This window comes from Pocillopora verrucosa, chromosome 11 (assembly GCF_036669915.1).
Source record: "Pocillopora verrucosa isolate sample1 chromosome 11, ASM3666991v2, whole genome shotgun sequence".
Taxonomy (NCBI): domain Eukaryota; kingdom Metazoa; phylum Cnidaria; class Anthozoa; order Scleractinia; family Pocilloporidae; genus Pocillopora; species Pocillopora verrucosa.
In genome coordinates, this window is record NC_089322.1 from 18,781,544 (window position 1) to 18,809,298 (window position 27,755).

The following is a 27,755-nucleotide window of genomic DNA, read 5'->3' on the forward strand; positions in this document are numbered from 1 at the left end:
AAGAAACCTTCACTTTGCCACAACAAACCAGTAATGACACAGGGAATAGCAAGCAACAGATCAGTTGCCGACGAGAACCGCGCTGTGAGAGCATACGGGAAGTACCTTGTGAAAGACCTTGTAACTTGAGGTAAGACTCTCTTCTAAAAACTCCTTAACAAGTTTAATAACAGGCTTGGCACGAAAGCATTGTTTTGTCAAACACACGACTGGATTTAAAACTAGCCATTTCTGATAATAGTAGTCCACGAGTATTTTTTACAGTCAGACTTGCTTCAAAGCTGCCTAAAGTTCGCACTTCATTCCATCCGTGCGTGCTTTCGAGCGTTTGGCCTGAAGGGCCAAGAAGGATTAACCCTAAGTACATACCTTGATGCTTAGACATGTACTTCGACGCCATTAAAATCTGACAACAGTATTTGTTTTCCTTCTGTGTTTATATGGACGACAGAAGTCATTTATCAAAACAGCAGTAGACCTGTTTTTCTATCTCCAAATTGATTCGGTAATCCAATCACTATTCTCTTTCCTTGTCAAACCTTGAGCAATTTCAATAAGTAATTAGCCGGGTGATACGAAGTTCTTACGGACTGTTTAATATTCTTTTCATTGTGCCGATGAAATTGATTCTGTACATTCTTTACAGTACTACATTTCATCAGTTCTGAATCGGAGCTGAGTATGTCTCAAATGACACCCGGTTTTATACAACGGGGATTTACGAACAGAGCAAGCCGTGGGCTAATAAGTATCACACTTGCAACACGAGGATTGACACTTTCTTAAGCATTGCACGATTCGGATTTAGCTAAGCCGCTTAGAATAATTGAAAAGGAACACTACTTTGCGGTTCGTGGTTTAAACACAGAGAATGTTGTGGTAAATATGGATTCCACCAGCTATGAAGTCTATATTTACCACATTTTTTTATACCACATTGGCAGACACCTCAAATTGTATCACTGATTAACCGGTCAGAGCCGGGTGTTCTATTCACAAGTCGCGTGCATCGGAAGTATTGGAAATTAATTTCGTACGCGAGAAACGTTGTTTATAGTGCTTTAACCCCATGAGGAGTGACCAAAAGCGGATAAACAACTGTGATTTACACGCAAACCGCGAAAAAACTGCTCGGGATAATGCGGATTTATTGAAGATGATTCAGTGGCACACTTGGACGCGAGATTTCATCAGATCGTTTGCAAGCTATCATGAAGTCCTCGCGAAGATATCGCTGAAACGATTAACAGCCTTTTAAATGGATTTCACAGCGTGTACAAATGTTTGATCCCTCCGACTCACGCAAAACCACGTCGAAAAAAATCCCAAAGCTTTTAACCTTAAGATCTAACTGCTTCAAACCCACAATGTTCAATGACTTTGCAATGTGTCTCTGCATTTCTACCTGCGCTAAAACACAACTACATAATTCTCTTGCGAAAACCGCATGGAATGTTAACAATAACTACAATGAAATTACAATACCAAGCTATTATGGGTTGATAACTATTTCATATCAGCCCGTGGATACGTTCTTTATTTAACGGGCTGATTTATCGCTGGTGAGAAAAAAAGTGTCCGAATTTTCGCGAGAAAACGCCAAAAGGGGGGGCGTCTGAAAGTTCTGTAGAATACTACTTAAGTAATTTATTTGCGTTTAAATAGGAAAAAAAACTTAAAAAACACTTATCAACACCTATGCTAATAGCGTTAATGAAGTGATTCTTCTTTTCAGAAAGCAGGTTTTCCATTATTTAACTGAAGAAACAAATCCACTTAGAGGAGAATTCAAGACCAGCTGCTCGCACTTATTACCTCTCGTGTTTTAGAAGCACAGCTGCGTGGAGAGTTATCTAAACATTCTTTTCAACGAAGCTTGCTCTGTAGTCATCTTTGTGTTTCTCTCTAAGAGATGACATCTTTGATAGGAACAATTAAAAACAAACAAAGCGGGTGCGACAGGAAATCGCCAACCCTGTTCGGGTTCTTTTTATCGAAGAACCAGCCCCATTTAGGAAACAATTCATTACTTATCTCACAATTAAAACGAAATTTGTAACAAAAAACGTGCGCCTGGTCTTGAAAACGCACGGTTTATCACATTTTTGCAAACATCGCCGGTGGCGATCACGCGACGAGAACCTTAATAAACGGATGAAATACATCTGTTAAAATCGTGCTGGGCGACCACTGCGCGACCTAATGCTTTAATAAGTTCTGCTCTATCGCCCCATTCTTTAACAACTTTTCTCGAGGGTTTTAACAATCTTAGCAGCTGATAAGTTCAGTAGGTCTCAATTCTTGAATGTTTTAAATTAACGTGTGCACTCCGTCTCGCCGAGGCAGACCGTAAACAAGAGAGGCGGAAGAGCGTGGGTGTCAAAATTAATCGAGGAATTACACCCCTGATTGGTCATGAGTGAATACAAACCACTCAGTTCAACTTTGCGTCATTCTGCTCTTACGCTGTTAAATATAGAAAATGGAAGTCTGCCGGCAATTTGCTTTGCGTCAATGGCTCGAGAATTCATAAACACGATTTCAGGAGGCAGCTGTAACGGACGGAAATAAAGTCACAAAGTGTTTCCTTTTAAATGAAATCAAGCGAATCGGAATTGACCGCAACAGATTACTCAGTTGCCCACGAGTTAAGCAGGGCTCCAGAGATCACACTTTGTTCGCCAAGTTCACGTTCTTATCAAGTCAAGGCAGCTGCAGTACGATTTGTGGGTTCGTAACAAAAGCAAAACGACGAACAATGTCGGTTCGTTTTCAGAGCGCGAGTGTAAACCTGCCGATTTGACTCATATACCGATAAACACCAAACGGAACGTACTGTTAAATACGGAAAAAAAATTCTTGCGCACACTGATATTTTAGCGGAGGTCAATATACCAGTTCTGCGTGAAAAACGTGAAAGTCAAGAACTTTCCCTACGACATGATGTCTTGGAAAGAGAACGGTTGTCCGCCGAAAGGTTAAGCAAAAGATATCTTCGTAAAATTGTACCTAAACATCAGAAACGGGAAGAATCACCCTTATCTCTGTGTCAGATCTCTCGTCCTTGTTTTAAATTCGCAGTGATGTCTCATTGTCAGAAATCTCTTCGAGTTAATAATACATAAAAATTGACTTGGATTTCCTTAAGTAATTTACCAATTGAATAATCGTAGCAAGCCGCAAATTAAAGTTCTTTGCCTTCAAGGAACCTTTTACAACCTGTAATTGTTGAATGTGCCCAATCATTTCTCTTGCGGAGCAAGCACCTAAGTTAGATAACGCTAAAATAGATTACTCCAATTAACTTCTCCCAATTTCACGGGGCAGCGTAATTGCCTAAAGCCGAACTAGAAATTTAATTAATGCGACGACCACACATACAACTTGAAAATAAACTTAACGATAAATTCAATTTGGGACGAGATATATGATTGATGGAATTGATATACGCTACAGGAGTACCCTAGGTTTGAATGATATTAGCAACTGGCGCGAACAGAAAGCATCTCGAGGGCAAGTCACCCAGAATATTATAAATATCGTACAATTGGAGTTTATTTGGAAAAATATGAAAGGTGTAATAACGATCACCATCCCATGCAAACAATTGGATAAAAGAAAGCTTTACAAAAGTGTTAATTGATCTATGTAAATGTATCATGAAAGCTATTGGACATCTGGCAAGGGGGAATAATTTGCTGAAGTTTATCTGGCCCCCTCCAGAAGACCAACACTCGGAAACAGGCCTTGTTTGTGTTGCGATCAAAATCGTTCCGGAGAAATCTGATTTTTTGACCGTGGTTTGTGCAATCTTTTACGCATCAAAAGATTCTAAGAGAAGATATAAGTTGGCAAAGAGTAAGAAAATTGTCTGGCAAAGAAAAACTTACGAAAGAAACCAAGGTATGTAACCAGTTTTGGCTCGCGCAAATACTTGATTTCCAAATTCGTTCAATTTCTTGCGTTTAAAATTTAATCAGATTATAGCTTTCCTAAAAGCGACTGGAGTCGCCACTTTCAATTTTTATGCTGAGTGGGTCTCTCATATTCATTAAGCATACTCAAATTTCTTTTTCAATTTTGAGGTAAAGAGGTTAAGAACTTTAGGCTGAATTTTCACGGAGTGTAAAAATTTGACCCTAATACTTTTTTATCTCTAAGCGTGTGAAAACGTACCGCAAATGGTCTAAATACATAAAGTGAATTTCTTTAACACCTTATAGAGTATATGCGAACGATCATAAATATCCAGTTTCAAATGTGTTTCTATATATACATATATATAGGTAAATGTATATATTTATAGCATTTCCTGTCGGGGAAATGCCATTTGGAGTGCTAAGATTGTTTAAATTGATTGTCGTGATTTTCGTTTAAAAAAATTAATCCAAAACGAAAAAGTAGAAAACTCCAGCGTGTGAAAATTAGTGTGAAAAGACTCAAGGATCTAGGAAATTACGAAAGTTATTCCCGCGCAGTGACTGCGCGGGAATAAAAACGTTCAATAGAATTTCAGTGCAGGTGATACCGTATAATAGCAATTGTAAGTGTTGCTTGGAGAGCATTATGGAAAGTTTCATTCATTTGACACTTTTCAATAATGAATGTGTTAGGAAACTGCATTTGCATATCAATCAAGTGACAAACTTAAAGACCCTTCTCAGTCAAAGGAAAAATGAGTGGGCTTTACTTTTTAACAAAAGAAAAATCTTGCCCATGATGTCAAACTATTTAAGCTGATGCATCGTTCTCGTTAATTATTTCTGCACGCGCAAGGGAATTTAAGTGCGACTGGTACAAGAAAGCCTGAGAGAATAAACGCGTTAAAATTTAAAAATGTTTAGGTAAAAAGACCCAACAGTCATTTTAATGTAGAACAAAGTTTATCAACAATAATTACGTCTGACGAAGACTTAAATGCTTTGACGTTGCGAGGTTAATGTGACAATTTTAGGGGAAAGAAATAGATTTGTACTTTCTGAAATGGAAGACTGAAATTACCCGGCTTCGATCTAACCACAGCGAAGTCTAAACGTAACTTGGAGTACAACTTCGGTTTCCTATGTCTGAGCCTTAAATAGCTTACCAACATGGAGTTCGTGGAAGAATCGCAACGCCAAATTTTCCCAGGCTCTGATTTGAATGCAAAATGTGGCTTTCTAGGCAACGCGACAATTGTTTTCTCTTCGGTGAATTGTTGTTTGCCCTTTGTTTGCCCTTTGAATGAAGATCTATTATTCTCAAAACAGCGGTGGCAAAGGGTTGCATGCAAAGAAGACAAAATGTTTAATAAACTGCACGAGTTGACGGGTACCGCTCATCGAAATGACCGGTGTTTCTATCATAAGAGCAGGTACAGCACACGAGCGTAAAGAATCGAAAGCAAACACGATTCGCGTGTCGGGCAAACAACACGATTTTAGGACTGTGATGCCAACATTACGTTTAAACCAACGTCCCAGTGATTTGTAAAACAAAGAGATTCGACAAAAACTCGGAAAAGCTGTTGCAAGGTTTTGTGCTGTGTTGACAAACAAAGTTGCCTTTTTATTGCCATATTGATGGAATATTGTTGATGATATAGAGATTGCAATTTCAATTTCATTTCAACGTAGCGAAATTCGATTGATAAAGAATGGTTTAAAATATACCGGCAACTGAGGTTTTGGTGTGTAGATTATTTGGAAATTTTCCGCCTGAGGTTAAATAAAGATTAATTCTTCATTGAGTATATTTTAATGCAGAGTCAATTTCGCGCCGCAAAATCCTGACAAGAATTAATGGAACAAGTCAACTTCAATCTTTCAAAATGTAAGCTTCTTCTTGTGAACGTAACAGCGCTTGGTTTCGTTGACTTAAGGTAAATTAAGGTAAAAACGATCGACCACAAACGCGATTTTAAAGGTATGTTTTGAAACTTCGTAGATTTAAATAACCTATGCTTAACAAACATAAATCTCGTTTATTTGGGGAAATCAGTGCACTACAAGGAAAAAAGGAGAGGGAAAAAATTAATACCAATTGCAGGAAAGTGTCAAAATAAAAGGCTTATTCTACCAGTTGGCTCACGCGACATTTTCTACTCCCCATGCATAGTCGACCACGGAACTAAATATAAAGCTATATGCATGCTGTGACTTACGAAGATACTTAGTAACATTGTTTTAAACGCGGGAAACGATCATTGAAGTAGTTTCTGCCGAAATATTGCGCAAATATGGATCTAACATCTCAGAACTGGCCACAACGAAAGCAATTCTTCGATATTGTTTATCACTGGCACCGAATTTTGTTTGTCTAAAATTCACTATAGCATGTTTTGAGAGTCGGTGTATTCTACGCTGAACAGAGAAGATTCAGTTTGTTTTTAGTTATGTTACACTAAACTATTCTACATCGCAGTTAGGGGTACCACATGCAGCAAGAAAGAAAACGCTGTGTCGACATTTCTGTCTTTCGGAGCAAGAGCTAAGGTTACTTTTTGGAAGTTAGGCTAGCGGCTGTATTTCAATCGAAACAGTAGATGATGATATACTGTTTTCCCAAATTTGGCAATCGCCAACTATAAATTTTTCATCTGTACATCAGGTCGCATTCCGAAGTCCTTGGAATGCATTATGTTCGCAATTATATGCGAGAAATTTCAAAACCTTTACATTCCACTGAAATATTTACCGAGGTCTTCTTAGTCTACAACGAGTATAAAGTCAGCTTTTCAATTTGCTTCTTTGTCAGTAGCTTTCGGTTTTTCTGAAAAAATCTGAGTTGGTAAGAGACGTTTAAGTGATTGACATACAATAGCGCCATGCATATAGAGAATCTAAAGCACCTGGTTAAAAAGAAAAGTAAAATGTTAGGATGAGAATTTCGAGCTAATGTTCTACGGTTGGTTTCCACGAACGTGCATTGCATCTAAGGAAAAGCACAGAGCTTCAAAATTTTTTATCTTTGTCGATTAAACGCTTTCCTTCCTTGTTCATTCAGGTATGAATCAACTACACAATGAACATCAGCCGGGGGAGTAATGCATTTGTCATCACGGTTCTTCTGTTGCTACTTCTAGTCCAAGTCGGTAAGTTTCAAACTTTTGCTAGGAGGTACGTACCTCAGCATTGATGCAGTGAACAGGTTCCGAAAAGAGGATCTTCCTCTAGACTTTGGTACGTTTCATCTAATTCATACGGCTAGAATAGAAAGAGATAGGAAAGGATATATAGCCGTCGATCCTCACCAGAGAACACCAGTTGGACTAGCTTCTGTACTATTTTTCTTTTTTTGTGGGATAGACATGATTGTCAGACGGCCAACTGCGATCGGGTTCTAATGTGGAGCCCTGTCCACCTGGGGCATTTAGTTGTATTCTTGGGCAAGAAAACAGTCGCACACTAAGTGGGAAGTTTGATAAAATTCCTGAATGTTCACTTTGATAATGTAATAAAGGCTCCAAATTGCTGAAATTGAGATTAACTCCGATAGTGAGATTCCAAATCCCTTCATGCCAATGAAATTGGGATTATACCTTCGATTGTAATGGGGGCAGTGAACTGGTAAAACTTATCCTACTTGTACCATTTACCAACAGCCGTTAGCTTCGGGCCAGCGATTCTGGGTGAGCCTGAAGACGTGACAGTAGCACCAAGCACAACAGGGCCACAAGCGTTCACAATCCTCTGCATCAAGTCTGTAGATTCGTCAGTGGCTTGGTTTTTCAAGGGAAGACCAGTAGACATCCGTAATCAGGACTTCACGGTAACAGGTGACGGGTCTCTTTATGTAAAGAATGCAGTCAAAGAGAGAGATGAAGGGTCCTATTACTGCCTGGTGTCCAGCGGAAATAGAGCGGTTCGTAGCAGAACAGCTACCGTTAAATTTGCATGTAAGTACTTCAGGATTTACTCTCAAGGCACCGCCTAACCACTCTGAGAAGGCCAAACTCAGGATATTAAACTTATCGAACAACTCTTTCATGATATGCGGGGGTTTCACCATTTGGCACGCCTCTGTACCAAGTCCATGTACTTTATATTTCAAAGCGAATACTTGTTTTAAGGAGTGTGGGGGTACTTTAATGTAATGAAGTTCATTGCATCGAGGAAATTATAGCCTAAATGCTGTACCAACGAGCATTCTGAACACGGCGCTACTTACCAGTCACTGTATGCATGGATGAGACCTTATCTCATCCATGATGAAACCTCTACTCTAGGGACACCAATTTTGGTCCCGCCTGATAAGATGCTCTTAATATTTGTAACTGTGACCGTGATTGAAGGGAAGTGTGTCTCCGTGGAACACTTTCCTTCGTGTCAAGGGTCACCTCTCGATGAAGGTTTTACTTATTTAGTGTGGACGATGAAATAAGAGCCACAGCCCCATGCTGAATTCCATGCTGCTCCTCTCCCACTTCCTGATAGTTGATGTAACCAATCTCCTTCCTTATCAGATCTTGATTCATTCACTACCCGCGACAAGATGGTCTCCATGGAAGAAGGGGACTTCCTCTCCATAAAGTGTATGGCTCCTGACTCTTTTCCACATCGTACCGTCCAGTGGTCAAAGGAGATAAATGGGGAAAAACAGCCAGTGAGATCGTCATCGCATCTGACAATCAGCGAAACCAAGGACTTGCATTTTGCATTTTTGAAAACATCAGATTCTGGCGTCTATATCTGCACTGTAACAAACCTCTTCATACTAAGCGAGAGAAAGAGTGTGGAGAGACAAGTTTCTCTGTTCGTAACACCAGGTAAGAACATTAAAGAAGGAAACATTTTCTTTGATATTTCACCTTTCACAGTCCTAGGAAAACAATTTGTAGGGCTCTCTTTTTTCAATTGAAACCATTGGGTATCACTTACAATCTAAGACAATCTGACCGACATGGCAAAATAGTTTATCCCCCAATTATTTTTAAGTGTCAGGTTCTACACGATTAACCATCTTAAAAGGGCTGCTCGAGTTGCGTCTTGTATAGTGAGCAGATTTCATTAAAAATCATTATCGTTGTACTGCCCTTTTCCTTCATAACAGCAACAAATCAGTTTAACAAGCCACCTAGAGTTGCCGACGACTTTAGCAGCCCAAAGATAGCCTTGAAAGGAGAGAAATTTGTCTTGGAGTGCATTGTTTACGGAAAGTAAGTGCAGTTGGAACATACATCTTTACAACATAAAATGAAAGCCTTAGTCATAGAACCTTTCACAATTGAAGAAGTGGCAACAGAAGAAATAGGTAGGGGGGCAACAGCAGAGGTATACTACGCCGTGGCAGCTATGGAAACAGATAAATAGGTAACAGTGCCACCTTCGGTAACATCAGTTGTAGAAGAAGCGGCAGACAAAGAGTCGGTAGTGTCAGCACCATTTGCCGGATTACTAGAGAGGTAGTAACTACTGTGGCAGTGACAACAATAGCAGCTGTGGTAGTACAAAAAAAACGCATTTCTTGTAACAGCAGTGGTACTTGCAGAAACAGTAAGAGAACCTTAGATATAGCGGTATGATAGGTTAATAAGTTGTGGTTTAGTTCATAAATTGCCGTAAACGGGTTGGCAAGGTCTCGCCGGGTTTCAGGCAACGTGACGTTGCAAAAATAGTTTACAGTCCCTTCAGTTGTTCATCGATAAAGCTCAATATTGTCAATCTTTCACTCAGACCAGTTCCGAAAATCGTCATGAAGAAAAAAGGGATTCACACTGCACTTGGGAATACGACAGGAAACGTTAACAGACTAGTGATCAACAGTTTTGGTCGTGACGACGCTGGGAAGTATAGATGCAGAGCCAGCGATAAGGCAGGACAGTCAGACACCAAAACAACCGTGATAAAGATGGAAGGTATAACTATATCACAACATACAGTTGCAATGTGCTGCGTATTGTTTAGTGTGCTGGAACTGCTTATATTCTGGTGTCGAAGTAAATTTACAAAACTAGATTTTCCAGGTGAATAAAGGGGTAAGTTTCTAAAGAAACTGTGGTGCCGCGTCAGTGGGAGAGTTTAAAAGGGTAATTTAGCATTATCAACTGAGTTGATATCGTAAATTGGCCACTGTAGAGAGTTTTAAAGGTGACATTTCGAGCCTTAGCCCTCGCTCTCACGAAGGGCTTACGCTCGGAACGATAGCTTTAAAACTCTTTACCGTGGCCAATTCACGTCACGTCATCAACTCATTTGATAAAAACTAAATTACACTCGATTTTCAGGTTAGAGTAATTCCAATTTTCGTTTCCTCGTGGGAGTTTAAGGTGGTTTTCTCCCTTCACCATGGAAACGGATTTGCACGAACTAAAAATAAAGCTTCCCCATTTACGGACCATCAACTTTAAACAACATTGAAACAGTGGACATTTCGAGGGTTAAGAGTAATGAACCACAAAACTAAATGAAAAAAGGAAGCCTACGATGGACCTGCATTCCATCCCAAGGCGGTCCAAGACTGGGCAACGCATCAATGTCGCTCCACTAGACGGGGATTAATTAATCATCAGCAGCATCAATGATGCACTCCTCCAATTCAACGGACCGAAACGTGCCTTAAAATTATAAATTAGATAGAGAACGAAAATTTGCAATTGCTTGTTTTGCAGCTAACCCAGAGTGGATAATAAGCCAAAGACATTACATCATTCCTCTAACAGCACAGTCACTCTTACCTGTATTGGCTTTTGGTATAGCCGGGCATAAGATACAAATGGTATCCCCCCCCCCCCCCCCCGAAACGGCAAAGCTGATTGTACCTAAAAAACGGCCATGAATTTTCATGGGAAATTTGACTATCACCGACTTGAGGCCTCCACGATCAATGGGAATATCAGTGTTTCGTCGCAACAAACATGGCCAACGACATGCTGATATCAAGCTGACTGTATCAGGTTAAATAACATATATATTATATCGTCGATGAATCAAAGAATACATCAACGTTCAGTTATTTGATTGGACACTCATTCACAGTGCATCCCCCCCATCCCTGAGTAAACTGCCAAGTTCACAAGAATTATCGTGGAAACTTTATGAATAGCTAAGGAGGGGGGGGGATGGGAAGGGGAAAGCTAGGGAAGGGTGGTACCAGTCCACGAAAGAAAGCAATACTTCTAGTCGCTTCAAAAGCCGAGATTGTTCCAACAGTAATGACCCTTAGAGTTTACCTTTGCGTCACCATTTTGAGTCACTTATTATTAAACAAGATTCTTTCTACCAAATTAGCAATTCCCGCCAGCTTTGGCCTGGGGAGTAAAGCTCCACAGCTGACCCAAAGTGCCCTCATGCATTCAAGTGTGGAAATAATATGTAACCCCACTGGATGAACCTAAGCCCGTCGTACGCTGGCGATTTGGCGCCGCGTATCTACAAAGCAAAGGAAGGTTTCATATTTCGTCAAACGGAAACTTAAGGATCACTAACGTTACCAAATCTGATTCTGGGGAGTACATATGCGAAGCTTCCAACACACTGGGTAAAGACTCCAGAACGGGATTCGTCAATGTTGTCGGTATGCTATAGCTTCACTTTGCCTTCGCTTTTCTAGTTTGTACAGCATCACAAATTTGGCCCCGAATTCCAAACAATCGTGACTTGCAATCGGTGGCAATCTTCCCCATCCTTAGTCAGCCTGATCAACTAACTGATATTTGTATATTTCTTTTATGTGATGACAATTTCAACGAATCAAAAAAATCAAATGAAAAAGTTCTGACCTAGCGAAAGGATCCCACTTGGCCAGCGACTTTAGTGGGAAAGTTGGCACAAAATTTTGAGGTTACCTATTGAGGAGCGTTAGTCTCCTCAACACTAGGAATTCCGATTTAAGAGTGTGGAGGCAACACTCTAAATTAGCTGAATCCCTTCGTACTCGTGACATAAATATTGAGCAAATCTCCTTTCCATCCTAGAATACATCGTCGAAACTAAAAACATGGATGAAACGTTGACGGCTGTCCTTGGGAAAGACATCAGATTTATGTGCGGTGTTAGATCAGTTGGCAAAATAGAGGTTACCTTCAAGTGGTTAAAATTTTTACCCATGAAATTGTGTCGAGTTCGCGTGTGAGAAAAACAAGAACAGATATCAGGAACAGTATGTCATCAACAAGTGATCAGAGAGGATACTTGAAGATCACTAAAGTTCGATACGGCGATGCAGGGCTTTACTCCTGCGAAATAAGGGGCAATAACAATAACCTGATCGACCGCAAGGAGGTCTTCTTGAAAAGGTCAAAGGTAAATAGAGACGTTTCTGTAGATTTACACTGTAATTGTAGTTTTCAACAGAAACAGTGGCACACGAACCGCAAGTGTGTGGGTCTAAGTTTTTCGAAACAACTTGTCAACGGGAAGGAAAGCGTGGTAAAAATGTGTTCATAATTAGTGTGATGAAATATTCAATGATCCGTTTCCCTCCCTTCTCTGGTCAGTAACCAAATAGGTCTGTTATTTTAAGGTCCTCCTAATCCACCGACAGATGTGACCATCAGTCAAGGACACGCTGAAGGCGAACACGTCAACGTCACATGGATCCTCGGAAAAAGCGAACGGCAGTCCAATAAAGAAAGTGATAATCGAGCACACGACACAATTTGCTCCTACGACGTGGAATGTCATTTCTAACGGATCTGAACCTCAAAAAGATGGGTACAGATTGCATTGTCTCCAAGTAAGATATACTTTCCGAGTCGTTGCTGTCAACGACGTCGGTAAAAGCAACGCCAGCGCTCCATCCAGTAGCTTCCAGGCACCATCAGCAGGTGGGTTGACGCTCCTAGCTTTTTTTTCAATGTAAGGATGATCACGTCACGTGAGAATTATGGTCACCCTGTGTTTGAAGCGAAGGACTCCAGATGGAGAAGTCCGGATTCCAGTCCTGGTCTGGTAATTCAGGCCACTTTCGATGTAAGCAAAGGGTCTGTTTCGACCGCACGGTTGAAGGCAGTTTTGACGTGCAAGGCTTTTGATAAAAAAAAAATGACTTTTCAATCTCGTTGAAACATATTATTAACTCTTTTTCAAAGAATGGTATTGCACTTGATCTTATTTGAGAGTGAGGGGTTTTCGACCGGTTTTCTCTGTTCTGCTGTGTTGTGTTCTTGGGCAAGGCAGCGGAACTAACGTGTAGTCTAGATATGTAATCATTAATATAAAACATCTACACTGCTCATGACAATCACATCTGGTGATCAACGCAAAACAATAAGTACTCCTATTCCGAAGGCCTCTGTTTTATAACTTTGGACGTTCTACTCGTCATTCACAGCACCTACAACGTATCCTCTTGACTTGAGGGGTGAGGGGATTGACGCATCTACCCTAAAGATTCACGTGGCAACCCATTCCACCCATACACCACAATGGACCAGGTTTCTACTACATTGTTTATCACAAGCGAACGGACCGCAAAGGCAGCCGACAAGAGATGAGGTCAGAAATGGCTCCACCTTCTTCATCACTGGCACTGATTACTACGTGAAGTACACGATCCAAATACAAGCGCAAACAGCATTGGCTTTGGACCTAAAAGTCCGGATGTCATTGCTTTTTCTGGGGAACAAGGTGCAGTCATTTTACAGCATAATTGTCTGAAGTATTTGTGACGTTGTCTAGACACCGTTATACAAATGCCGTAACAAATGTCACCACCTTTAGACTTTTGGTTATCAGTCGACTGAACATTCGTACGGTAACACGGAATCTATTTGTTTTATATTAAAAAAAGAGAACGTTTCTAATGGTGGCGTCATCTACGCGTCGTCTTCCATAAGATCATATGTAAGAACCAATCTAAATGAGTGTTGATTAACCAATCAGATACTAAATCATACTGAATTGCTGATGCATTTTATTTCGATGCTACAGTGCCGGTGGGAGCCACAGGGATCTTGATGTCCGTATTACATCTCCAAATTCAGCTTATGCAACATGGACGGTTGTCCACGATAAGAGAGAGACAGCCCGTGGCAAATTGTTAGGGTACAAGGTAAGTAATTTATCCATCTTTTTTTTCATTTTAAATTGATTTTATGTTCTATTTGTCTTTTTCAATTCATTTTGTTTTGTTTGTCGTGGCAAGCTTAAGCAAACAAATGAAAAGATGAAACTATTTTTGGTAAATGTAGCACATGGTCATGTGTGCTACCTTTCTGGTGACATGTAACTTCTTCGGTGATAATACTGTTGCCAAATGTTAAAACGCGTCAGCTAACAATGGTCTCCTGTTCACAACAAATGTAGGCTAGCAAACACTAAGGTTACAATGCTGGCACCGAGTTGTCGTAGAGTTACGTGTTCACTTTATCACCCAAGCAACATGTCCTTCATCATGCTGTTGTGGTGTTTTCATCCGATATTTATTCTGGTCATGCGTAACATCTGGCAACGTTTTGACATAGTAACGATTTGAATATATGTCGGAACTTAATAGAAAGTTTGTTTTACTGACTGACTAAGAACAGACTCCTCCCAATAGATTTCAACAACTATCGATACCACACAAACGACCTACACAAGACATGCACAATACAAACGAACCGAACAGAACGACCTAATCGAGACGGACTTACACCATTCGAGCCTTGCAGCCAATAGCATCTTACCAAAACTTACCATCAGCTATCACAAACTAGGTTTATAATACACGATTTAGAAACAACTCCTGAGAAGGTTATAACCATGCTTCACGATAAACTTTGACTTAAAAACCATCCCTGTATTCAGATAAAAATCTGCACCAAATCAAGAAACAGTTATTCAAGGAATAAATGCAAGTGCAAATGACTTTTATTGGCAATTTGGTACCCAATTTTTTTCCTTTTCATTTCAGGTGTATATTCTGGAAAGCGCCGAGCGTTCAGACTCCCTACCAAGCTGAGGTCGAGTCAACTAGTGAAACGTCTGTCAGTTTACATCTGCAGCCTTACACATCATACAGATTTCAAGTTGTTGCTTACAACAGAATGGGTGATGGACCAGCCAGTAATGTCATAGGTCCTTTAACAACACCTGAATCAAGTAAGTCCTTGGTATTGATCATCTCAAGCTAAAGCATACGCTGATAACTTACTACATCAAAGTAAAGAAAGTAATTCCAGATAGAACAAGCTGGAATATGAAAACAGTTTCAAATGCCACCAAGAACCCGGAGATATCTTAATTTTGAGTTTTTAGTCCACTTATTTCTTTGTTCTGCTTTGGTTTTTTTTTTTTTTTTTTTAATAATTTTTCACTCACTGAATTAAAGTTGTATATTCACACTTGCACAGAATTAAATGGCACCAATAATTATACTGGATTATGCAGCCAGGAAAATGGACAAAGGTTTCTTTGTCCAGAACGTTGTTAGTACACATTAATCCCTGCCTTTGTTTACAAAAATGACTGTTTATCCCCTTGATCTTAATTCTTGATTCTCTGGTCTCGTACATCGTCCTTGCAAAGACGAGAATTGTTATTTAGCAGTAGCAGTTTATACAATAGCAGTGTTTAATTTTCATTTAGCACAATAGCTTTTAGAGTCTGCACACTTGTTGCGTCTAGAAGTATGCATGCATCTATTTACTAAACATGCTACTGAGCTAAAATAAATTCTGGTCTTTTTTTCCTTGGCATCTCAGTTCTTGTATGAATCTCTGAGTTACCATGATTTTAACTTTTAAACACTTAAACTCATACCTTTTAAATCTAATGTTGAACAAGGGTGGATCAAAATGATAAAAACTATTTACGTGAACTTGTTTCATTACTTACTACAAGTAGTGTGTGGCAACACCTTACGTTGTTTTTATGTTGTTTCCAGTACCAGATTCACCGCGAGGGCTGTCCCTCACCATCCACAACCAAAGCTTCATAATACTTCAGTGGAGCCCACCTGAAAGAGCTAATGGCATCATCTCTGACTACATGATGACGATAGAGAAAGAAACACTAACAGAAATGACAATGAGCGGAAAGACAAACAACAGTAATCCACAAATGAGACTCCCCCTGCTCAACCTGCAGGCGAGGTACAGATTCTCAGTTCTGGCAATCAACAGAATCGGGGCAGGTCCACCGCTGGTTGTAGAATTTGATCTCACAACAGGTTAGTAATACCTTTGACCAATAAATGACCAGACAAACCAATCTTATCTTTAACTAAAAAAATCCAATGTTGAAAATACCATTTGTTTCTAAAAAGGCACATCAACCAAATATACAGAGTACAGTTCGAAGGTCCAACACCAAGGACCTTCGGCATTTGGGGGTTTTCCAGGGTCACAGGTTTCCTGCCTCCCCCCCTCCCCTTCCACCCCCAACCCCCGTCCTTAAATTCTAAAATGAAAGTAAAGCTTGTGAAGTAATTTACCTTTAATTTCTTTCCTGTTTTCTCATGGGTAGTTATTACTGAACATTACAAATGCTACGCCACGTTGACACTCATCAGTACATCAATCCTTGCAAAAAAAACATATCACTTTAATAAAAAGTTTCAGAACTCCAACATTTTGTCGCAGAATGCCCTTTCAAAAACATTTAAGCATTTTAAGAGTGAGAATCATTACCTTGCATGTGTATATAACAGAAGTAGCATATTTCTATATTACAACTTTTTTTCCTTTCAGCACCTAAAATATCTCCCCAAAATGTGACAGCAAATTTTGACAACCAAAACAACGAGGTAGTTTTGAACTGGAGAAGTTCCCTGCAAGACATAGAAGGATTCCGGGTAAGCAAAGCACAAGCATAAATGTATTAACCCTTTAACCCGCATTAGCGACCAAAACAGATTTCTCCTCACGGTACCAATGAAGAAATGTAAAATGGTTCCGTGTTTACATAGCCTGATGTAAACACGCGGGAGGTTGGGAGAACACGAGATAAGCGTAGGAAACCACGACGCAAAGCGGAGTGGTTTCCAGCTTATCGAGCTCCCAATTTTACATTTCTTTTATAAATACTAATGAAAGAGGAACGAAAACCGTGTTTGCATACGCTCATGTAAACTGGTTTTATGGCCAATCAGAGCGCGCGTACTATTTGAATTATTTCATGATCCAAATCAAGCAAATAAGTGATAAGAATAAAGAAAAATATCAATTAGGGGGTATTAGATGATCTAATACCAAATTCTTTAAATTAACATCATAATAATTGAATGGAGCACAGTAAGGAGACGTACTAATGAGTTCCTATTAAGATCTTGGTAGAGAAAGTGTAAATCTAATACTTTAAAAGAAAAATTCTTTCAGGAGTAAGGTTGCATGTCGATCAGCCTCAATCATGGTTTCTGTCGATATTTCCCTCAGATTTTTTACTGGAGTTCTCGAAGGGATATACATACTGTCGACGTTGCAAAAGAAAGAAGAAGAAAAGAAATCGCTTTTGATCTGGAGAAAGGACACATCTATCATTTTCAGTTGGCAGCTTTTAAAATAGTACATGGTGGACACTACATACTGGGTCCGAGATCACAGGAAGTCACAGCAGGAAAAAAGTAAGAAATGAAAGTGATCGTGTTATTTGGTCTGAAGAGATGATAAAATGATAATTCACGTTTCGTACAAAACAGAAGTCTCATATAATGTGTAAAACGGTAGCTATGGGTTGAAACAAAAGTGAGCTACTCACCGTTCCGCTCCTTGAAGTAACCGAAAATTCCTATACGAAAACGCATCGCAGAACCCAGATCCTATCGAAACGCCTAACTGAAAACGTAAAATGCAGGAAATGTTTTGGAAGTGTGATTAAATTTTTCTTTTTATCTCATTCGAGTTTGTCTCAATTGTGTTTGCAATGGTTGGTGTGGAAGGCTATTTAGACAAACAAGTCACGAGAGAGGAGAAAATTTTATTTTTATGGTCAATGAGTTTCCCTATCATCGTAATTGATATTGTCAATTGGCCACCATAGAGAATTTCTAAAGCTCAACTGATTGATTGATTGACTAAGGAACTGACTGACTGACTGATCGCTGACTGATTGACTGACTGGCAAACTGACCAACTGACTTATCGACTGACTGTCTGACTGACAAACTGACCAACTGACTTATGAACTGACTGTCTGACTGACAGACACTGAGACAAACTAAGCGACTTATACAACCGACCGACTGACGGGCTTAATTACTCACTTGGTGGATGCTTAAATTTTTCGCAGCAAACAGACTGGATTCCATAGCGACTTAAAATAAAAATATAATTTCCTTCCTTGCAGAAAATATAAAGGCAAGAAGGACAAAGTCGACGGGAAGTTTCACTGATAGTCCAGGGACTTTACTTCTGTGTTCACATTTACTATTCATCATTAGCTTTCATTGGTTACAAGCCAGATAGCAGTCATCGAGATTCAGAGTTGCTAAAAAAGGATTGCTGCGTCAATCTCTTCAGGAGAAACTACCATAAAACCCCACGAATAAGACGAGATGTTCATTTAATGAGAGCAAGTGATTACTTAGTTCTACAAACTTCAGATAGAAAGTTTAAACTCGTCGCTTGAACAGACTTAGACGGAATAACTGGTTTTGAGCCCTGAGCTTTGTTAATGTGAACAACTTTTAGAGTCAGGGAACAATATTATTTCAAATCAAGGAAGGAGGACAGAGAATTCGTACCACGTTTTCCTGAACAACTGAACTTCGGTTGTCAGTTTTTTTGGAAAGCGCCAACTAGAACAACTTCGTAAATTAACCACGAGAAGGACTTCCAGTGCAGTGACGGTTACCAAGTAGAACTAAATATTTGAATATTTATTTTAAATTACGTTGATTCTGAATGAATGCCATATTGACATGATACAATAAGATGCTGATTAATTTAAATGTTCTTCATCTAACAAAGCTCCTTTCCGATGTGGAGAACGCAAATGTAAAATGCTCTGCAACAGCTTAGGTGAATCCTAAATTTCTATCGTCCTAATGAATTTATCACCATCCCACGTGCACCCTGACACCCGTTTACCAGAGCGCAGAATTTCATTTCAGTTACCAAGCTATAGGTAAATATTAAAACTATCGGGAAGTGTTTATGAGACGGCATATTCGTTCCTAAGCTCTATATCTCTTTTTGCCTTTATTCCACAAGAGGAAGTGGATAGAAAAGTGACACTGGAACGAGATGGGAAGAAAACTAAAGATTTGCCAAATATTTTTCGATGAATAACAGGGATTTGGTAACTGGACGAGGATTGTCGTGAATAAACCAATGGAAAGGGGCGAAATATTGTGCTTTAACAAGCAGGCACGTGTAGGGACGATGTCTCAAGTTTCCATTACTTCTGGTTTCCTAAAAATTCACATCATCTCGGGATTGCGCCAAATTTAGAGTTTATTCAGGGGTCTACTTACTAATCATCATTAATACGTCTGAAATGGGTGGCTAATGAACCCACCTAAGAAATAAAAGTTTAAAAAACATTGGCGCACTTTCAAGGGTGTTACCTAAAGGTACTACTGAGAACCATTCATGATCTATATATTCCGATATAGTGTTAATTCAAATCCACTTGTTTGCTTATAATCTAAGGTTCAGTAGGAATGAACCGCACAAATTGTCATAGGATGTAATATAAGAATTAATCTGTGATAGTTTTATGAAAACATTCAAGAAATAACAATTAATTGATGTGTGCTTTAGCACACGGTTTGTTTAAAAAGAAACTTTTGAATGATGATATAGCTCGGTGCGATGTTTGGGTTTTAGCCAAATAATGTTGTTTTATATTAAATGAAAGTGTACAACGTATATCGTTTAAAACATTAAATGAATAAGCAGCTTGTTATTGCTAAGTTCTTGTTATCGGCTAGATTTTTAACTGATTAAGCCTGAGATGAACATAGATAAAGTCGAACGGTGGTCAAACGTCTGCGCACGTGCGAGTCTTGTAAAGGCTGGGTTGCATTCATCCAGTTTGTGTTATAGACAACCTAATCGGAAAACCATGATTAAATAAGCTTTGAGTACAAATAGTTTTCGGTTTTTCTTCTCTCTACATTTTTTTCCTTCTATGAATTTTCATAATGTATTATCTCGCACATTTAGCTTGAGAGGGGCTGTTTAATTGTTCCCTTAAAATTCTGCGCAAAACTTTTGAGGTGTGTCTCAGTTTGCCAGCTGAGGCAGATAAAGAAAATTCCCCATAAAATATTTAGACACACCACGTCTTGTATAAAGGTAAAAACTTAAGCAATCGACTAGAAACCTAACATTTACCCAGAAGATTGTGAGCTCGAGATCTCTATCGCATGATGGCCGAGGAGGGCGAAGCACGAATCGACTATCGCGCATAGAAATCGAGAGCGAACAACTAGTGTAATTGGAAGCAAAAATGTTCATTCCACGTTCTGAAAACACACCGTGCCTGGAACGTACTTCTTTTTTTTAAGGAAATACTTCGTCTTAAATCGATCAGCCTTCATCAGTCCCTGAACATTCAGTTCCATTCGGCTGATGAGACGGAATGTTTACATATGAGCGACGATCTGGTTTTCTTCAAATCCATCAACCTTCATCAGTCCCTTTAAGTAAGTGGTTACGGTTTCGTATATCTTTGGAAGCTCAGGCCACTCGTCTTTTTAAAGGACGACTTCTCACCTGGATCTTTACAGCCTCCTGTACCTTCCTCTCGATGGTGTTGTCCTCCGTTTGTATGACTTCCGCAAAGTTCGGAGTGAACATTCAGTTCCGTCAGGCTAATAAGACATGATACTCGTACATGACCGACGATGTTCTCGTCTGGTTTTCTTCCAACCTGTCCAAGCTCTGATGCATCGAGCCCGAGATGTTTCGCCCACATAATGACTTTGCCCGCCCTTAACACAGACAGATGCCAGAATTTCATTTTGAGCGATCGTGTGATATTATTTACATTCGCTCTGATAGGTTGTTGTGATATTTTGCTTCCACGACAGTTAATCCAACATTTCCCGCGCATTATGAGTGAACACAATAACTATTAACCATTTATCTGAGACAAATCAAAAATATGTTTACAATTTTTTAAATTTTTATCTTACTAAAAGTTCTCTATTTCATCAGATGTAATTTGAATTGATAGCAATAAACATACAAAACTATGGAGAATATAAATGTGCTTTGGTAACAAATACAGATAAATATAATTCTATACACCTCTCTTATTTCCAAAAGTACATCCACAGATAATATAACAGACCCTTACAATAGTAACAAATTCGAGTATGGGAACTGATCTACCTGTATCTCAATTGCAAAAGTTTTGAAACAATCTGTTTAAAATAGCGCCATGTTTCGCAGCTTATCAACGAGATAAAAAAAGTATATGTACATTGCTAGTATGGTTAACAGTGTCATTCGTTGTCTATTGCGCCACCTCGGTGTCAAACATTACAGTTTTTGATCTCTCTATTCGTATCATGGCCGGTTTTTCGCTCGTTCAACGAGGGAAAAATTTGAAAATACCTGGCACATGAAAGTGATTTCTTAACCACGGCAACTGAAGAATTGTCCTTCTGATTCCCAAATTTTCCACTCTGGTTTGCATTGATTGAATGTGTTGAGCGGAAATTGTCTCATTGTCCCAATTTATGTCACTTTCTCAGTATTTAAGAGCAGCTGCCTCTTCCATTTCTGTTTGAAACCGTTAAGCTGCGTTTAATTTTGTGGCATTTTAATTCCTACCCTTTAGCTTTCATAACAGGTAGAGCTCCGCCATGAATATCAGCCCAGAGCTTGCAGATCAGACTCATAGCTTTCTCTTTTTCCTCGTAAGTCTGAGCAACAATTTTCCAGTAAATATCGCGTTCATCTGGATCTGGCAAGTGATGTGTAATGACACACAACTCACCCATACTCGCTGAATCAAAGCCATCTGGTGCATCATCGTCTTGAGGTCGCGTCGGCGAGAAAACCATTGTAAAGTCGCACGAGTTGAAGTCACTGAATTCAACACGTGACAGTGACTGGATGTCACGCAAGTCTTGCACATTGTATTGCGGGTTCTCGGGAAGTCCCGTGGCGAATAACGGCAGCGGGTAGTTAACATGATCTTCGATGCAAAGGCATAGAGACTTATCCATGATAACGAGAGTGCGGGGTTCCTCGCGAGCCGTTTCTGTCTCGTGGAAGACCAAGAGATACACCAAAATGACCACATGGTTGAGTTCGAGGCAATGAACTGACTGGCGGCTGAACTCAGCGATGGCATCCTTCAGAATATCCAACGTGTCATCGCTCGGATACACGAAGCGCACACCACCGTTCGTGTGTTGATAATCTGCTCTCGGAAAATCGCTCGGATCATTATCAGCAGTTGACTGCGAGTCGTAGATGCTCGTCGGCATCGTGTCAGATCTCGACGCAGGCGATGAATCACCACGATGTATTGACGACAAAATCGCGCCTAGTCTCTCTAGAAAAGTACTCGTCAATTTGAAATCTCGTGTAACTAAAGTAAACGTGTCCTTCCGCGACTCTGTTTCGATTCTCAATGTTTGATCAAACAAACCCACGCAAACCTGCCTGAGTTGGGTTATCGGGATGAAATTAAAACAGATCGTCGGTTTAACATCACTGAAGTCGGTATCTTCTGAAATCTTCAACCTGATTCCTTTTTGTTTGTTGATGGAGATTTTGTGTTCTTTATCCGCCAAAATGTACAAATACAAATTGCTTAACAAAATGCAAACTTTGAATTCAAGCGACGGAAACAGATACGGGGTGCAGCCAGTCCATAAAACATGGAGAAGTGTTTCACTTTCGTTTTCCTCTTTCTGCGAAATCCATTTATGAAAAAAACCGTCCAAGATTTTTCTATCGAGGGCGACTAAGCTCTCCAAGCTATTCAACATGTTTGGTTTGAAAATGGGTAAAAAATCCGACCCCACCCTCCGATGGGTCTTTTTAAATTTCGACTCCACCGGGGTACCTACGGGTGTTTGTACACCATTCGGAGAAGTGGGCTCAAGGAGCCCTTTTCCATCCTTTTTCTCTGGAAGGACTGGGAAAGACTTTGGCTTTGAGTGCGTGATTTTGAGATCGGCTTGAAAGTTGTCCTTCCATACCTGTGACAGCGACCGTTGAAGCTGCGTGCGTTCATCGGCGGCTCGGAAAATTAAGTGCCACGAATGTTGTTCGCCCGTAGACTGTGCTGCCGATTCATCACAGTCGAAGATCAGCGAGAGCCCAAACTCGCCGAAAAATTCACAAACATTACCCTTAAGTTCAAACACTTCAAGCCCGACGATCTTACTGATCCATTGTGCCTTAGTAACCACCCACTGAGGGGTTGACGGCGGCGCCCGCACGAACGAGGGCAGCGGCCAATGCACATGATCCTCGTCGCATAGATAGATCTCCGAGTTTGTCACGATCAAGCTTCGGAGCATCTTCGTGAGATCTACGTTTTCCTGCACATTCAGCGTGGCACAGTCGGGAATTTCTCGGACGATAGAGTACATTAGCAAATGCTGGTTTTCAGAAGAAGAAGCCTTGCCGAATTTTGCAAGTTCTAGTTTTAATTTGTCAATTTTGTCCTCGGTCGGAAAAGTGAGTTTTGGAAGACTCTCGGATGAAAATTGTCTCCTAAACGGAGGAACATCAGAATGCTCCTCATTCAAGGGCTCCCCGAGCACATCTCTCAATGTTCCTAAAAATTTGTCCGTTTTCTCGGCGTCGCGAGTGATAACGGTAAATGTGCCTCGAGGCCCATCGAGTTTTACTTCCAGTCTGAAGCCTTGATCGTACAAACCAAAGACCACTTCATTTAGTTCCCGCACTGGGAAGCTATAGAAACAATGCAAGACATCTCGTAGATCACTATAGCTTGCTAACGTGTGGATACGCTCAGGTGATTCTAAGTGTGACGAATGGAACAAATAAATGTTGACATTTGTCATTAGAAGGCAAATAGGAAGCTCGTGGTCTGGGTATACATACGGGAGACAGCCAGACCACAAAATCAGACGGGCCATCTCAGAGGAGGGCCCAGAGCGATCATGCCTTAAACACCCCACGTCTATGAACTCGGCGTGGAGCGTCTGGTAAATGCTTTGAACCCTCTGTATACGGTGTGTGTCCAAAGAATTTGCTTCTGTGTAATTTACAGATTGTTTCTTGTCAGGTTCTTGGAGGAAATCGTCGAAATATTTGTGCAGAAGATCTTGATGTACTCCTAATGGGTTGGGCCATTCTATGATGTTCGCCGGGAAGATTTCTGCAAGGGGCTCCTGGGTGAGAACGTTTGGAATGGCATCCTTTGAGGACCTAAGAACATAACATAACGTAACATAACATATCGTCAAATAACATAACGTAACTTAAGTAACGTAACACAACACAACATAACATAAAATAACATGTTCCATTCAAGATACAATGACAAAAAAATCTTGAAAAGGAAGAAACAGAGGTTGGTCCCATGATTTTTCACCTCAAAAAGAAACGAATTAGAATTAAAAACATTTCTCTCTCTATTGATCTACAGACGATGTAATATTCATTAAAATAGCTGCAAAACTAAATTTAAAAGACGCCTAGGTCCGTTCAAAATTTATTTTAAAAAAATACCGACTTCGACCACAGTTCTCGGAAGACAGTTCTTTTACCATACGGACGGCGAAAGCGGAATATTTGAAAGTGTTACAAAGCCTGAGATGGATTGGCATTTCATCCAGGGAGGAGTACTTGGTCACTTGTAGGAACGGAAACCGGAAGCGATACAACACAATAGCGGAAGGAGAACCAAAAAAGGCGAAAAAAGAAGTCACTACCTTTCAGTGATAAACTTGTAAAGCAGAGCAAACAGCTCCGCGGCATCTTCCATTGAACGCATGCGATACCTCGCCACTTGACGATAGTCTCTGTTGTGGACACAATTATCGCTATCATCTGCAAAATGACGTCGCCATTCCTTGGAAAATATGTCCCGGATGTCGACACAGAAGGCGTCATGCAGTTCCAAAATGTCAACACTGCTGATGTCCTCTTCAAAAAAAGAAAGAGAAACGGGCGAAATCTCACGATTTGCTGTCGTTTAGAGTACAGCAAAGCTCTCTTGACCTGATGGCTTTTACATGAAAAGGTTACAACTTTTGCGCACAAGCCTAAAATTGACACCTATTGAAAGAATTTAACATCAACGTGATTCATTTTCCTGATTTCCTCTTCCTTCCCCTCCCCCAAAACAATTTTTGTACACGAGTAACATGCCCCAGACAGCTACAATTCAAATATTGAGGGATGAAAACTTACTGGGATGTTGCTTTCCATTTAAAGATACAGGCATGTTCCAATGATTCTATTCAAGATCGCCTAACATTCCAATAAAACTGAATTCTTACCCAAGAAAGAATTTCAAAGCAACGTAATTTACTTTCTTGATTTCCTCTTCTTTCCCCTCCCCTCCCCCAAAACAATTTTTGTACACGGGTCACATCCCCCAAACAGCTACATTTCAAATATTGAGGGATGAAAACTTATTGAGGTATTGCTTTCCATTTAAAGATACAACGGTGTTCCAATGACTCCATTCAAGATCGCGTAACATTCCCATAAAACTGAATTCCTACCCAAGTTATGTTTGGCAAAAGTCTTCCCAGTTGTTATCTGTATCTCGAGAATGACCCCTTTGGAAAGGTCCACTCCAACCATTCTCTCCTCTGTACTTCCTTCATTGTGCGCCTCTCCGTCGACTTCCACCATATATGTGCCTGAAGTCCTACATTTAAATAAAGTTTATTACTTCGCTGTTTGTTACAGAATCTAGCTTTATAATACGGTGTTTCAAATTTCTTTTTGACGATTAATAAAAGCGCTTGATGGAAGGATTTATGGAAGCTTTTGGCTTCAATTTACTGAGAAATAAGCATAGGCGACAAAATAAAGACTTCCTGGATGATTCCCGAAAAATACAAATCACACTCCACTACACGATTGAATTAAGATCATTTTCAGAGGGATGGACACTTGCAAATAAGCCCTTAACCCCATCTGATCTCTTCTTTAAAATGTAATTTGAGAAAGTCAAAGTTAATGCGAATTTACTTCGTTCTTTTTGCTCATTTATTGTCTTTTTGTTTTACTCACGTTCTTGTTAAATATGAGGTGGTGATCTGAATTTTCCAATTAATGAAAGTTTTAGTACTTCCGCGACAGTTGTTGAAAGTTGAGAAACTTTCTATATAACACGACATTATACCTTGGACACAATTTTAAAAAAAATGGAGATCCAGTTCGTTCTTTGAGAAAAGATTTACGTTTCTTTCGACTGGGCCATGTCCTAACTTCCGATGACCGGACAGGAATTTTGCATGTTTATCCCACTGAATGTCCATGAAACAATTTCCAATTAGGATTTCAGAGACAATTCAGTATCACTTTCGTCTTGCTTCACTTTTCAAAATGACTGGTCTGCTGGAAACATCATGCCAACCTCTTAACCAATCAGACCCGAAACTAAAATCCCACGTGACTTGGTCACTCGCGTTTTGGCGCCAATTTGAAGCCAATAACATGAATCACCGTTGACATCCCAGTATCTCCCTGGTATGTTACCTTTTTTCTTTAAGACCGTTGTGATTACATTTTTTTTAGCGTTACGAAACTCAAATGGAGACCACTCTACACGACATTACAGTCTAGAAGTATCTAAGATTACATACAAATCCGCACTTGATTCCACTTTGTCATGAACCAGTTTTTCCAACTCAGGTGCAAAACCAAACTGAAGACGACTGGGGTGGGTTTCATTCTCCCTCCGTGCGCCTGCAGTTCTCTGATCAGCAGCGATAAAAGGAATGAGTTAAATGACAACGTCAAATTCAATCGTTTGTATAGTCTCCACTAAAGCATATATTGCTTAAGAAGGAAGCTGCGATCAGTGAGAAGCAGAAGGGAATTCCTCCTGTTGCATTATCTCGTCCTCCGCGCTCGCCTGACGTTTACCTCGCGTTTGCCTGGTGTTTGCCTTGCGCTTGCTTCTACTCACTAAAAAACGCCAGCTTTGAGAAGCTGCCACTCCTAACCTGTTCTGTGGTTAGACCAATTACTTCTGTGGTTCTGTCAGGACTCTCAAAAGTTCCACTAATCGTGTCATGCTTGGGAGACTGCTGATCTCCTACGGGTTCACTAGGGCTTCTCTCGCCTGTCGAAGAGATATCGCCGTTCTGTTGGAACTGAAGAAAAAATAACATCTATAAGCCTTGACGTAAATATTTATCATACTTCTGTTAGAGTAATTTTAAACCGAAATCCGAAATGATTGCTTTGATTTTTCTTCACAACACCAGATGCAAAATGAAAAACAACCGTGACTCAATATGTTAATTTACGAACGCTTCCCAGTACTTGTGGCCCATCAGCTATCATTGCTTACTTGAGAAGTTTTTATGATAATAATTAATTTCAAGTTGCTTTGGAATTTCCGATACTTTAGCGAATGAGCCTGCAGTGCGCACAAACCTGTGTCATTTCTTCTTCCGAGTGTACCTCGTCATATAACGTAAGCCATGCATCTCCACCGATCTGACGAATTTTCTCCACTCGAGAACGGAACTCGGCGTCTGATTCGTCCATAGACGATTTGGACTCTGTAAGGTGAGCGACGACAATAGACATAAGCAATGAGTTCATGAGTTAGGTTTACGACAACTGACGATAACTCACCCTCATACCCTCTCCCCAAGCCTTCAATCTTCAACTCCCGGAAGTGATTAACATGTAACCTCTTCCCACAGTATCCATACACTATTCAGCAAACAGGTCGCGAGAATGCTATAACTTATCGGGTAGAAGTTATCTTGATCTAACACCA

The 27,755-nt window shown here is 40.1% G+C and overlaps 2 protein-coding genes across 3 annotated transcripts in view; one reads left to right on the forward strand and one right to left on the reverse strand.

Annotated features, from left to right (window-relative positions):
* On the forward strand, window positions 1-19,935 carry LOC131787350 (neural cell adhesion molecule L1). Its single transcript, XM_066174080.1, is given in 25 exon segments — window positions 1-130; window positions 6,985-7,072; window positions 7,583-7,876; window positions 8,444-8,746; window positions 9,031-9,136; window positions 9,654-9,835; window positions 10,817-10,873; window positions 11,208-11,305; window positions 11,307-11,493; window positions 11,894-12,024; window positions 12,027-12,252; window positions 12,442-12,530; window positions 12,532-12,745; window positions 13,252-13,313; window positions 13,315-13,399; window positions 13,402-13,482; window positions 13,485-13,547; window positions 13,851-13,862; window positions 13,865-13,971; window positions 14,065-14,144; window positions 14,815-15,002; window positions 15,787-16,071; window positions 16,592-16,695; window positions 17,276-17,463; window positions 18,186-19,935. Coding segments are annotated over 24 exon segments (3,258 nt in total). The 5' UTR covers window positions 1-130; window positions 6,985-7,002; the 3' UTR covers window positions 18,232-19,935.
* The window catches only part of LOC131787326 (nischarin), a 16,969-nt gene continuing 9,040 nt past the window's right edge, over window positions 19,827-27,755 (reverse strand). Inside the window, exons 15-20 of one of the 2 annotated variants that reach the window (XM_066174219.1) lie at window positions 27,404-27,531; window positions 26,992-27,117; window positions 26,605-26,717; window positions 25,513-25,661; window positions 24,715-24,928; window positions 19,827-24,208 (exon numbers count right to left, since the gene is read on the reverse strand). In XM_066174219.1, the coding sequence (XP_066030316.1) occupies window positions 21,622-24,208; window positions 24,715-24,928; window positions 25,513-25,661; window positions 26,605-26,717; window positions 26,992-27,117; window positions 27,404-27,531 (3,317 nt within the window). In that variant the 3' untranslated portion in view covers window positions 19,827-21,621. Of the gene's footprint in view, window positions 24,209-24,714; window positions 24,929-25,512; window positions 25,662-26,604; window positions 26,718-26,967; window positions 27,118-27,403; window positions 27,532-27,755 lie in introns of both variants that reach the window. The other variant, XM_059104438.2, reaches the window with a different exon arrangement.